Source organism: Manis javanica, chromosome 1 (genome assembly GCF_040802235.1).
Source record: "Manis javanica isolate MJ-LG chromosome 1, MJ_LKY, whole genome shotgun sequence".
Classification (NCBI taxonomy): domain Eukaryota; kingdom Metazoa; phylum Chordata; class Mammalia; order Pholidota; family Manidae; genus Manis; species Manis javanica.
This window is the reverse complement of record NC_133156.1, coordinates 234,307,634-234,321,678: the sequence shown is the minus strand read 5'-3', so window position 1 is coordinate 234,321,678 and position 14,045 is coordinate 234,307,634. Positions and strand designations below refer to the sequence as shown.

General features: G+C 47.7%; 1 protein-coding gene across 12 annotated transcripts in view; it reads left to right on the top strand.

Annotated features, from left to right (window-relative positions):
• GREB1 (growth regulating estrogen receptor binding 1) overlaps positions 1-14,045 on the top strand; it is a 130,293-nt gene that overhangs the window by 53,998 nt on the left and 62,250 nt on the right. For all 12 annotated transcript variants that reach the window (XM_073216453.1, XM_037026570.2, XM_073216476.1 and 9 more), the window contains exons 2-4: positions 4,157-4,313; positions 8,913-9,032; positions 11,296-11,472. In XM_073216453.1, the coding sequence (XP_073072554.1) occupies positions 4,157-4,313; positions 8,913-9,032; positions 11,296-11,472 (454 nt within the window). The remainder of the gene's footprint in view (positions 1-4,156; positions 4,314-8,912; positions 9,033-11,295; positions 11,473-14,045) is intronic.

Below are 14,045 nucleotides of genomic sequence, written 5' to 3'. Positions count from 1 at the left end.
CTGGTTCCCCCCGCCCGTCCCCCTTGTGTTGTAGCCCTTATGGACTGTAGCACTTTTGTCACTTGTCATTTATGATCTGAAATTCTTATCCTTTCGTGTCAATGCTCAGATTTAGCTAGAAATTAGTGATCACGCACTGACCACCAGGGGCTATGCTAGGCACGTTCATGTTCTGTCTCTTTTTCCTCTCCACGATGCCTCTTCAGTCCTGCAGAGTGCCCATTTTACAGATCACACAGGTCCCGGGAGTCAGGCGCTTTGCTCGGGTCACATGGCTCTTCCCAGTCCACTGCAGCCGGTAGTGTGCGCTGAGGTCCGCACTAAGGGGAAGGCTGCGGTCAGGCCAGTGTCTCTGTGTCTTCTCTGCTGTGATGGGCACTGCTTCAGAATTTGTGGTTGAAGAGCATCGCCATGGGCACTGGGAGGTGCCGGCCCAGGGCTTGGAGTGCAGGCTGTGGAGGAAGAAATCCTGCCGTTCAGACCTGACCAGCTGCAGTAGGTGTCTGGCGGTGAGACAGGGCGCGGGGTGGGGGTGGGGGGAAGGAGTCACGTAGGGAGAAAGACCAGGCCCAGGAGGCCTTCGACAGGTGCTGCCTTTGTTCCAGGAGGCATTTGGGAGGATCCGAGCTTCCCTGTTTGACGCTGAGCTGGCTTTCCTCTCTCTGGTCTTTAGTTCCCCATCTGACAGGTGCGGGATTCTAATGCGAGGAGCCTCAGCTGTGCCTCCCCCAACCTGCTCTTCCCGGGTCCTGCACTCTCCCTGCCTGGCGGGGGGGATCTTGTCTGGAAGATGGAGCCCTGCGGTGTGTTTGTAGGAAGTTGCCGCACTGTTCGATTGTGGTCCGGCAGGGAACCAGAGGGGCCACACAGTTTTCACCCCACTTCTTGGTGCCTCTTCACCCTTAATTACCTATATTACATTTTCAAATGCATTGGTAGATGGGGTACATTCTCTCTCACCTTTGCTTACAGACATTAAAGTTTGGATGTTTGCTTAGGGTTATAAAATAGAATTCCCATTTTTTTGAGTGTGAGAACTTTTCTATGCCATTGCCCCCTTTGTCCTTCCGTGTTTCTCCCTCCTTCCCTCCTGTCGTCCATCTGTCTGTCTCCCCTGGCCTCCCTCCTCCCCCCACCCCCCTAATTCTATTTCTTTTCATTCAGCAGGAGTGCCTCCTGGTTACTCATCATCTCAAAGAGTTGGCTTTGTCATCGTTAGAGTGGGCTTCCTAGTTCCCCTCAGCTGGCTGCTGCACGTGTTAGGGGACATGCCCCGTGCCCTGCGGTCAGTCTCTGGGCAGTGAACAGTAGCTTCCTTTCTTCCTCTGTGCTGCTCCATCTGCGTTAGGCATTGATTTGCCTGAACTGGTGGAGGCCTCTGGGCTCAGGTGCCAATCACCTGTCAGGGCAGCTGAACGGGACCTTTTGAAGGTAGGGTCTGAATGCCCCATTGCTTTCTTTCAGTCATCGAGTATGATTCTGCTGGGGCTCTGTGTAGAAGGGGTGGACTTAAAGCTGCTTTCTGTGTGTGCCTTAAGCTCTTTGGACAAAGATTTATAGAAGTAGGAGGCATTTGTGATGTTATTAATTGGCGGCAGCTTGAAACGGACCACCCTGGGTTGAAAATAATACAAGTGTCCCCAGATGCACCAGGAACCCCCTGTTCCTGTGTTGAAGTGTGTAGTAGGTCAAGACGAGAGGACCCGGAGCCCTTTCCCACTCTGGTTTCCGTGGCTCCACAGCTGACCTCTCTTTCAGGAGCCCTTTCTTTTTGTTGGGCTAATTCCTGCAGCGATCCTCCCCACAGCTCATTTCCCCAGGCTGTAAGCCCAGGCGACCAAGGGGCCCTGTGGCCGGGAATTATTGCCACAAGCAGGAAGTGTTTAATGGTTTCCATTTACTTTTAGTTGGGAGAGGAAAGGCTGGACTTTCCTTACAATAGAGGCCGAAAATCAATGCGACTGCACAGCCCACTTTCCCTTGAGGGGGAATCCAGAGCTCCGTAAAGAAACCAGTGGTCCTTTCTTGAAATTCTTTTGCCACCTACAGAAGGAGGGGGAGTTTCTGAACATATATCTTAAGTCAAAGCGATGTGTGAGATCATGCCTGGCTTGTGAAGCCAGTCTGAGGACTTGTGTGACTGACAGGGTGCGCACTACCGTCGTGAAGCAGTGAGCTGTCCATGCTCATGTTCTTGCCGGCACCTTGTGCTATGTTTTAATGCTTTATTTTATAACGCAGTATTTCAAATGCTACTTTGGAAATCAACAGTATAGTAGCCAAGAAACATACAAGGATCTAGAAGAACTGAATAATCTATCTGCTTTCATCCCTGGAAGAGAGTTCATACATTTCTTCTCTCATATAGATAATATACTTATAAAAATCCAGCAGGTATCCATCAAAAAAGAAAAACTCTTAACACTTTAAAAGTAGAGTTTCTAAAGGCTTTAGTCATGATTCTAATCCAGTAAAACCTAGAAGTAAGTGAGGCTAACCCCACTCCCCAGCCCAATCTTGACTATTTAGAAATGAAACATGTACTCCTGGATAATTATTGGATTGAGGAGGGAATCAAAAGGGAGATGAAAAGAACACTTTATATTAAACCTGTGAGTCATAGCCAAAGAGGCATCCAGAGGAAGATGTATAGCCTTAAATATCTTCATTATCAAATAAGTAAGAGAAAATAAAGACTATAATAATCATTTTTAGAAGTTTGGAAAAAGTGCAACAAATTCAACCAAAAGAGAATAGAAGGAAATATAAACAAAAAGCTAAATTTAGTGAGATAGAAAATAGACAACATTAGGAAGGAATATAAATTTAAATACTGGTTCTGGGAAGAACTAAATATAGGGATTTAACCTCTATATTGTATGATCCAAGAGAAATGTCTGAGCAAATAGCTGCACCTTCATTCAGCGCAATATGATGCAGCCACTAAAATTGTGAAAAGCATTTGTAAGAGGGTTGTGCAAAAAACGTTTATGCCAAGTGAAAAAACCTGAATCAAAAACTGTATTATAGAATGATTCTAACTACGTGATCGCAGTCTCCCATCTCCCTCCTATCCCCCAGTTCTGAAGAGAAGTAAGTCCAGGAAGAATACATTAATATATCGCAATGGACATAAAGTAGTGATACATGTTATAACACAGATGGACCTGGAAAACACTGTGCTAACTGAAGGTCACAAAAGCGTGGTCACAAAGGATCACATACTGCCTGATTCCATTCAGATGCCATTTCCAGAGGAGGCAAATCTACAGAGACAGAAAGAGGATTTGTGCCTGCCAGGAGCTGGGGGGTAACTGCTGAAGGATATGAAGTTACTTTTTGGTGTGAAAAGGTGCCAACATTGTGTGATAGCTGCACAACACTGAATATACCAAAAGCCATTGAGTTGTACACTTTAAGAGAGTGAGTGGTATGGTCTGTGAATTATGTCTTAAGCTGCTATAAAAAGAATCACAGTGGTTATCTCAGGAGATGGAAATGTGGGTGATTTTCCTCTTAGTGTTCCACCCTCTCCTAGAATTTCCAGATTTTGAGATGTAATTCTGTATTACTTGTACAATGGAAACATAATAAACTTAAAAAAACCTTAAAGGAAGAGTATTTTAATTGGCTGTTTAGCAAAAAGAGCCATGAAGGGAAATCTAGCCCTACCTCCAAGAAGGTGAGGGGAGATCTACCATCCTAAAATCTGGAGGTGGGTCATCAGGGATCACCGAATTGTCAGCCTCGGTTACATACATGAAGTGTCACAGGGCTGTTCTTCAAGTCGAGGAAAATTAAGTGTATTTGGGATCTTTAAGGGACAGGATCAGATCTCAGGGAAAAGCTCAGGGAGGGGCTCTCTGAAACCTGGCTGTGGCTCAGAGCCAATTTCTAGTAAAACGTGCAAAGAGGTGTCAGACTGCTCTGGGAGTGCTGAATTAGAGAAAGCTGTTACTTATACAACTTCCTGTAATTGCCCGGCAGTAGTTGCATCTGAGAGCCGCCCTCTCCTCTTGGCTGAGTGGGACACACACGACCCTCCCCTTCTGGCAGCAGACTTCCCTTCTACCTTTGGGCTTCATGTGTGGGTCCGTCTTTTTATGTGAAACTGAAATGCCGTTTTAAACAAAAGACTCCATCGTCTTTTTTGAAGATGGGAAACTCCTACGCTGGACAGCTGAAGACTACGCGGTTCGAAGAGGTCTTGCACAACTCCATTGAGGCCTCCCTGCGCTCCAACAGCCTAGCGCCCAGGCCCGTCTTCTCCCAGTTGTACTTGGAAGCCGAGCAGCAGCTTTCTGCTTTAGAAGGTAGGGGATGCCTTTGTGTATTTCTTGTACCATGTGCAGAAATGCTAGCAATGGAAGCTGAAACTCTTTCCTCTTCTGCTCTATGTAGAAAATGTTGAGTCCAGCAGAAAAGAATTATTAGAAAAAGTTGCACATAGGTTCCTACTTGGCTTAGTATAAGTTTTAGGCGTGAAATTGCAAGACATATGTTTGTGCTATTAGAAAAAAAGAAAAGGGCCATGTCACACTGTTCTGAATTGGTTATTACACTCTTATTAAAAGATTTGACATCTTCACTTGCATGAGTAAGAAATATTAACATGCTTTTGACCCTCTGTTATGTTTTTTTCCTTGTCGGGGGATTTACGGTCATATCTTTGCAAAGTAATCTAGATAGCTTCTTTGTAATAGCAAATACAGTATTCTCTAGAAACTTTAAAAACCAAGACCAAACCCTTATGGATTTAATGTGCACCAAGAGCAAACTAAATATTATATTCGGGCTTGGGGACAACTTCGCTGTTTGTTTAATAATCCAGAGAATAAAAAGGTTGTATTTTTCAACCCTTCATTTGTATTATTAATAGCCATGTATTTTCATGTCTAAAGAACCCCTCCACCCCACCCTCACAACGCATAGTATGAGACTGTTACTGTTATGGAAGTTCTTCTTGTCAGTTTATGTCTCTCAGTTGACTGTCGACTCCACTTAACTGTTGAAACGAAAGGAGGCTGCCATCTGAAACAAAAGTTAACTAAGAAAGCACGCCATGTGCCGGGTCGTGTACTGGGGTGGGTGGTGCTGTGTGTGTTGGTTGGTGTGGTGCAGGGTGGGATTCACGATAGGCCCTTCTAGCTGGGGGGCATTCCTTAAAACGTCCTTACAGGGTTAACCATGCAAATAGCAACAGGAAGAACATAAAAGAACTGGATCAGGGCCTGAGAGAAGCTAGACTGTTATCAAAGGCACAGATTAGGGAAGCCAAGGAATTCTAGTGTTCACATTGAAAGCACTACCGTGTCCTGGTGTGGGAAGCATTACTGTGGCAGTGTGGGAGGTGAGAGGTCACCGGAGGAGAATTTATTGACTGTGTTTCTGGCTAGCTGAGGGTCTTCTGTGACACAAGTACTAAAGAGTCACCCTTAAGTTCTTCTAGTATTGAAAGATGTTATTGCTAATGATAAATTAATGACATTTATTTGAATGACACATTTGAACGGCACCTTAAAATCTACAAAGTGCTTTTTCACTACCACCAGCTCAAGTAATTAAATTGCATGAATTGGGAAGATGAAGATTGGTTTGCTTGACTTTAAGTGAGTCACTGGTGCAGGGCTGAGTCCTTAGCTTTGGTAGCTCTGTGATGAAAAGCAGCGGACAGGTGGTTAAACCACATGGGGCTGGTCCCCTGAGGAGAGAGGAGAAAGCCCTGGGAGGCTCCCCGGGGGCTTTGCCTCATGCCCAAGATCTCCCTGAACTATCTTTCCTGGCCTCTAAATGGGGGCTGTATCTTGAACGTCCTGCTGACAGGGTGTTGGGCACGTGGCACTTTGCAGGAACAGACAGTTTTGGGGCTGAACTTCTCATGGCTCTGTGCTGAGTGCCGGAGGTGCCCTGCCTGTTCTGCCCTCGAGTTGGTATGAAGACCAGAGCAGGGCCTCTCCATGATTTTCCCATTTGTCCAGCAAACAGAACAGAGAAATCCTCTGAGATTTTGTTTTTCTAGTGCAGGGAGGGTGGGGGATGGAGATTCTTGAGTTTGCTAAATGTCACCATAAACTGAGCACTGAGCTGAGCCCCAGTTGTGCCTCATAAAACTCGGTGCAGACAGCTTGTCCAGGCACGTCTTGTTTTGTCTGTCTGTCGGGGTCTCTTATCTTCTTGCCATCCTTCCTCAGACGGTAACATTAAAGATGATTTTTATGGCCAGGGTGCTTTTATACTGAACACCCCTTGTCTCTTAACATTTGCTGTATTTGTTAGGGTGATTCAGCAGGGGCCTTATGACTTTGTTCTCTGAATTAGGGGTTAAATCACCCCTTCTATGGGGAAAACCTCTTACGTGTTATTTATTTTTCAAAAAAAGACCAACCAGGTAGATCAAATACCACCCCAGAATTTTGAGATAAGTATGTACTAACTAAACAAGATGCAGATAAATTTCTGTAATCCAAGATACTCAGAATGTCGCAGTTTCTTCTCATGGAAAGAACAGAACTAAAATGAAGAGCCCCATCCTCTGTGCAGTGATGCGGTAGGATCTGTGGGTTTGTGTTTCAGCGCTAAGGTCCTAAGCTCCCCGTCCAGTTGGTTTTGTCTGATGCCATTTTAAAGTTATCTTCCTGCCAGGAGACCTTGGTAAACAGTCTGGTTTAGTCTGCTGCTGGTTAAGATGTCTCCTCAGCTCATTGTTGGCTGGCTGATCCCATCAAAGGTCCTGGAATGTCTGATGTAGACCTTTGACCTTTACGGTCTGCTTTCTTATCATTGGATTTTGAGCTCTTTCTTTGACTTTCCAAGGCTTAACACCCTCCTTTTTCCTCTTCCCTGAGAGTCTGAATTCCTGTTGTTGTTTTTTTGTTTTGACTTAGCAGAAAAACATGCAGGCATTCCTGTGTGTTCTTGCCCCTTTCCGCTCTGGTCTGGGTGTCTTCGCTGTCCCCTCTGAGCACTGACCTAGAGAGCTGTCAGTTTTGCAGCGAAGCTTGATATGTCACCTAGTCCATAGGTGACAGCAGACAGTTTGAGGCCCAGGGACCTGTGCTGTATTGCTGGCGCCTGGGGTCTGGACCGCACTCTTTATACCTTCTGCTAAAGGCCTCCATGCCTGCATTTCATGGCAGGAAGGAAGCATCTGAAGGAGACTCCTCACATCCCTCCACCCATCTGTGTTCTTCCTGGGTGATCTTTTTACAGTCTTCCTGCCATCTCTGTGTACTCTAGGCCCAGAAGAACAGAGATACCAGGAATTCTTGCTTCACTTCTTGCTGTGACCCTCCCAAGGTCACGGGCCTTAAAGCTGGCTTGAAGTGTTCAGTTTCTTCTGCCCCTTGTCCCACGGGCACCTTTAAAGTGATGGCCACAGTGGGGTTACATTCCCGTTACCCTATACTGAGTAAATCACACCTGCATATTCTTTGCAACTCTGAGGTCCCTATTTCCCACATAGGTGGTCACAGCTCAGAGTGCCCTTATACAACCACCTCATTTTAAAGATGCAGGATCTGGTGCACAGAGAGGTCAAGTAACTTCCCTGTGGCCACACAGATAGTGGCAGACCCAAGTACTAAAACTTAAGTTCCCCGGTCCCCTGTCTCATCTCTTTCCACTGCACATGGTTTCATCATGAACCTAAAACCACCCAACCTGCTGGATGGAGGGAGGGTGTGAGAGCCAAGTAAGATGAATGTATCAGAAGTGGCAGCAAAGCCCTCGAAGAGGAGACCAGGAAGCATAATAACCAGTGGTCTCCTAGCCTCATGTATTTCAGGATGCTCGTATATTCCATGAAGAAATCTGTATACTACTTATTAACTGACATTTAAAGACAGACAAGTTGAGAAAGATTTTTGCCCAAATTATTAAAAGAAGTTAGAAGGATTATATTTCAGCAGCATTGCAAATTCATTCTTCTGAAAAGCCCTTTTCTCTAGCAACGCTGGGTAAACAGGGGATAACCGTGTATGCTCAGGCCAGTTAGCAGATGTTCCTGAGCACCGCCTCTGCAGAGGCATTTTTCTGGGTGTCTAGATTGCAGAGATGCCTAAGGGCAGGAGCTGAGAGTCTGTGGGGATGACAGGAAGCTGTTTTGCAGCCTGAGAGAGCTCATGCGTCGGGGGCAGAGGGATTCCCATGATCAGTTTCTGGTTTGCCAGCCCGTCCCACATTTGCCTGTCCTAAAATACTATTTCACATGAAAAGAAGTTTCCTATAGTCATAACGTGCCTGGCCCTGTTCTGGAATGGCTTTGTGTGTGTATGTATGACAAATTTGGGTGTGTTTGTACTTCCAGTGATGTATATATCTGTTCTTCCCTTGGGGATAAATTATAATGTACAGCTTAACTTTTCTCTAATGTTACTTAAAGGCAGCTCACACTGTATTTTGTATTCTAAACTAAGCGGTGCTGTTTGTGGTCAGGACGTGAGCTTGAGCTTCAGGCACAGCTGGAAACATGCCAGCTATGCTACTTAGCAGTTGTGGGCGAATCACTGGGTGTCTCAGAGCCTCAGTTTCCCTATCTGTAAAATTGTCTTCACATTACCCTGTGGTTCCTCCCACACACATACTTTTGTAGTGCCTACTGTGTACAGGCTTAACTCTCTGTCCTTACCAACTGATTATATGCATCCTGAACCCTAGTGCCTGTGCGGACGCAGGCAGCTGTGGATGGGATGAGAAGTGTGCCTGAGTCCCACGTCACGAGGCCGGCTTGGAGCCTGAGTCTGTGACATGGGAAAGTTGACTGATCTGAGTGGGCCTCAGTTTTTCCCTCTAATAGAAAAGGGCGATCATGCCCAACATATGGTGTGTTTGTCAGAACTGATTAGCTCTGAAATCCCTGAGGCTTGTTGGGTCCTGACTTCTGCCGTACCCCTCACTCCTCTCTTCCCTTCTAGGTGGGAGCCGAATGGACAATGAGGATGAGGAAGAAGAGGGAGAAGGGGGGCCGGAACCCAACTGTGCCCCAAACCCCTATCAGATGCTCCCGCCGCCCGAAGGATGCTGCACCACAGATGGTGAGCCTGTCAGCTGGGTGGCGCCCCTGCTGTCCGAGCCTGTGGCCATGTGCAGTGGGGTCCCTGGCCCATGCTGGGCCCGGGGTTGTGAGCTGTGCCTGGCAGGGAGCTGCAGGCATGCCCTCCCCTGCCAGCACACTGGCTGTGCCACACCATGTTCTCGGTCAGGCTCACAGCCCCCTGCCACTCTTTGGACAGCCTCATCTTTACAAAGGGATTTGGATCCCAAAGGTCACTTTGCTACATTGGTTGTTTGAGAACTAGAATATTTTTTCCCAATTCAGGTCTGCTTGCACTGTGTGTTTAACTCAGACTGATCAGTCGGAATAGTCTTTCGTATCTATTGGTACTTTACCATCAAAAAGACAGATAAATACATCATCTCAGGAATCCTTAGTATCAGCAATGTTATTCCGTTTTGCTGTTGAGGTTCTAAGGTGCAGGAGGCCGGGAGGGGTGGCCGCTTAGTCTAGCGATGAGAGCTTGCGCTCTGCACTCAGACCTGGAGTGACGCCCTGGCTGTGCCGCCCACCAGGCCGCCCACCCCTCTGAATGGTAGTGAGCTCATACATCCTGTTACCATACCAGTCAGGGGGTGTTCCTGGTTAGTTAGTTAATTAATTAAAATGACTATTGAACCCCTGCTTTGTGGAAATATGTAGATATAAGGTACAAGAGCTCCCAGTTTATTGGAGCTGTTTAGGTAAGCAGACACTTCAGACATGATGTGGAAAGTGCTAATAGGAAGGGATGGGTACACAGGTGTGCCTGGGAGCACAGAAAAAATCCCTAACACATATAGAGAGTTTGAGGGAGGCTTCCTGGAGGGGACGGGCCTTTATCTGAGTGTTGGAGGACTAGCAGGAGTCAGCCTGGTGACTATGGGAGGGCGGGGGGAAGCTGGAACATTCCAGACAGAGGAACAGCCTATGCGAAGGCTCAGAGGGTCAGATTATAGCCCATTTGGGGACCTGCTAGCAGTTTATTAGTTCGGGGCCTGGTGTGGCTGGGCAGAGCTTGGAGAAGTGATCGTGGGTTGTGGGTACCCCGTGGGCCCTGTGTGGACCTGGACTTGACCTAATGCAGGATGGCTGGCACAGGAGGGAATCAGCCCTCTGTGGGCTGCTCTTCTTGGGTAAGAGTGGTAGGGGAAGAGACCCCCTGGGTGCTTGACCCCAACCTCAGGCAATTTGCTTATCCTCCCCAAGATGACGGAGGGGAGCCACCCAACCCTGAGAGTCAGACCCGGCTCTATCCGGGCCTCTCTCACCAGCTTTGAGTAAATGATTTGACCTCTATGGGCCTTTGTTTCCCTACCATTAAACCGGGAGCAGAAGCATTTCCCCCAGTGACCGAATGAGAGCTTCGCAGAGCTTTTCCTGGCCTTGGCCGGCGCACGGGGGGTGCTGGCCCCGTGCCTGTCAGCCTCCCCGTGCCGCAGGTGTGCCTTCTCTTTTGCCCTCCACCCAGGGGCAGATGGGGACACTTGGGGGCGTCCTCCTGGGGGCACAGAGGGAGATCTTTTTAGAGTGCTGTAGAGTTTTGCAAGGAAGGCCTGGGGACCATCAGGGTTCACATTGCCTCTCATCTCAGTCGGTAACTGAAGATGCAGAAAGTCCTGGACGTGGGGCTGGACGTGCCCACATCCAGCCAGACCCTGAGAAGGGCCCATCCAAATAACCCTCAGCTCTTTCTCTTCCTTCTTTTTTACAGATATTTTCAGACATGAATTTTCTGAATAGGAAATATATTTAAAAGCTCTAAAATACAAAAAGTTCAACAGGGCATAGAGTGGAGGTCCCCCCTCTGATGTGTGTCCTCTGTGTCCTGGTCACGCAGCCACCCCCCCTCCCCCCCGAGGCGGCCAGGGCTACCAGCTTCCCCTCCTTGCTTGTGATGTTCGCCATTCCTCAGACACTTAAAATGCAGGGAATTAAAAAATACCACATTACTCACAGTTTCTTAAGGATTTATCTTGCGTACATTTTAATTGACCATCATTTGTCTACAGTGTTTCCAGTTGAGCTTCATTTTAATGTATATTAGGTGGTGACAGCAATAGTCATAAAAATAATCAAGATGTGGTAAGTGTCATGAATAACTTTGGTTATAATTTTATCTCTTAGAATTAATTTTAAAGTCAACCCCGTCCAGAACTAAGGGTTGTTCTTGATGAGACCCAAGGTGGTCTCTGCCCTGTGCCCATGTGTATCCCGGTTGTGGCCCCATGGCGGCGGGTGTGAGCCCTGTCCGTTCCCTCTAGGGTTCTGCCAGGCGGGGAAGGACCTGCGTCTCGTCTCCATTTCCGATGAGCCCATTGACGTCCCTGCAGGCTTCCTGCTCGTGGGTGCCAAGGCGCCCAGCCTGCCGGATCATCTCCTGGTGTGCGCCGTGGACAAAAGGTTCTTGCCGGATGATAACGGGCTTAATGCTCTTCTTGGTAAGTTCCTCCTTCGTCTTTCTCTCTGGCGCCACCTGCTTATGGGGTAGGGACTAGGGAGGTCTTTGGTGGTAGGGGACAGGCCAGCTTTGGGGCCTCTTCGTCAGCATGTCACACTACCCTGTTTGTTTTTCAGGAGACTATTTGTAGGATGGAATGCAAATGACATTGATTTTACAATGTGACTAACCTCCTGAACAAAGCCCATCATTTAGCATTAATTTTTTTGTACATATATTCATCAAACCTTTCCGAAGTGCCTGCCTGTGTCTGGAATGGGATACAAACCCTGTCTAGACGCTCTCAGAGCCATCAGACGTGAGGCAGGGGAAGAAGAAAGTTGTGTTGCTGCCTCCAGAACGTTCATATTCTGAATTACTGCCAGGCACCCTCCATCCCCTTTCCCCTTTGGTTTATGGGTCCCCTCTCAAGAGGTGACCACTGTTATCCTAGGGTTATAGGTGGGCTTGGCCCTGTTAATGAGGTTTCCCACAGGTACCTGAGTCCCAGGATTCAAACCCAGGTCTATTTGGCTCCAAAGCGTATCCTAATTACCATCTCACAGGGTTCCAAGTCCTGGTCAAGGTCAGCATGGAGGAAGCCAAGGCTTGGGTCTTTCAAATGACTGCTGGTCCACGGAGGCCCTGACGTTAGTGCAGAGTTCAGGCCAAGCCATCACAAGCTTGGTTCCCATTTGTCTGGACACTTGGTGAGCAATTACGTGCACCAGGCCCTTTGCTCAGCAATTCCCCCATTACTAGAGAAAAATCAGTGGAGCCCACAGATCTGGCTTCTGGTCCCGCGTCTGACCCCAGGTCTCCATGTGGCCCCGGCCTCAGGGCCCTTAGCCATGACCTGGGGAGGCAGTTCCTGCATGTGCTTCTGGCTCTTTGGCAGTCTGGCCCCTTCACCTGGTTTGGGGTCTTTGGAGGGGAGCTGGGCCTGCGGAAGGGTGGGTCATGATCTGTTTCACACATAGCATCAGGAACAACCTTCATTATAGAAGCGTGTTTGGTTTTTAGTTGATGGGAAAAGCTTCTAGGTTATCTGCCTCTCCCCTCCGGCCCCCTTGGCCCTGGTTTCCTCTGTACTTTCTGTGTGTACAAACACTTAAACCTCCAGTTTTATGCCTTATATGCCCCCCAAAGCTGGGTAGGTAAACTCTGTCAGTGGCTATTTTTAGCATGTTTTTATGTCTGAATCCTTGTGAGAAGGACTGAGAGGGGAGGGAGCAAAGACTGACCCACAGAGGAAAGAGAAATGGTTCCTGCCACACATGGGGGGTAAACTCTGAAATAAGTCCTATGAGTGCTGGCTGGAGGGACCGGGACAGTGCCAGGACAGTGACCAGGAAGAGAAAATGTTCAGCAGGCCCATGGGCTTATGGTGACTAGTTCTTGAAAAGCATAATCATCACAGAAAGTCCACTGTACCCAAGACGCTCCAGAATCATTCCGTCTCAGATTTAGTTTACTTGCCAAGGCCTCTCAGGATGAAACGTGCTGGGCAAAGCGTGCTGGTGACTTGGGGAACGTTTGATCTGGCGGTGGCTGGGGTCTGCCTGGATCCCACCGCTCTGCGACTGTAAAGGAATGGCGAGGGCAGTAAATCAAGGAGGTCCTGGGTCTTGAGATGTGGAGACACGGATCTTTCAGTTCATTCACCACCAGCCTCGTAACAGCTTCGCCTCCTCAGGAGGTCAGTGCAGAGGAAGTGCTGGCTTTGTTAATTGCTCGCCAAAAAGCCATCAGAGGTGGGTAACAAGGGGTGGCTGGTAGTAACCGATGCTTTCTTCTTTTAAAATAACTTTATGCTCTCAGTTTGCACACTTAACACTGCTTAGGTTTCCTGCAATTCACCCTGATGGCTGCACGGGACAAGGTGGCCCTGCCATCCTCTGGGTAACTTTTTAGTGACCTATAAAAAGGAAGCTGTGGAATATCTAAGGAAGCAACGGCATTAGCCTACCGGGTGCCCTCCCCCATAGTTTGTATGAAGGGAATCTTATCGTAGTGATTTTGAATCAAAAGAGGGATTTTGTCTGAGGATGCTAAAAGATTAAAATCTAGGTGTGTGTTTTAGTTTTTTTATGGTAATTCATCTACATTGGCTGGTAGCTAAGACATGAGAAAAGAAAATATCTAGCTACAGTGGTCATTTTGTAGATGGGGATAGACCAGTTCTCTGTTCATTCAGCAGACAAATAATTAAGCACTTTGGGGATATATGATCTCACACTGAAGGTGGACCTTCAGCTCAGTTGAGACCCCAAAATCAAGTCCAACCTGGTCCTTTGCTTACAAAATATCAGATCAGAGATCCACACCAAGTATGCACAGAAATAAAACTTCCAATACATTTCTGGGCAGCGTGCCATAGCTAAGGGTTTAAGGCACTGTGGGAAGGAAGAAGGACATGCCAACTCCCTGACGTGACTCAGAGATGTGGTGCTTGAACTGGGCCCTAAAGGATGCGTAGAGTTTTGCCAGCTGGAAAATAACCACCACAGCAGCCAAACACTGGCCCACCACCACTTACCTGAGCACTTACCACATGTGAGAAACTGTTCTAAA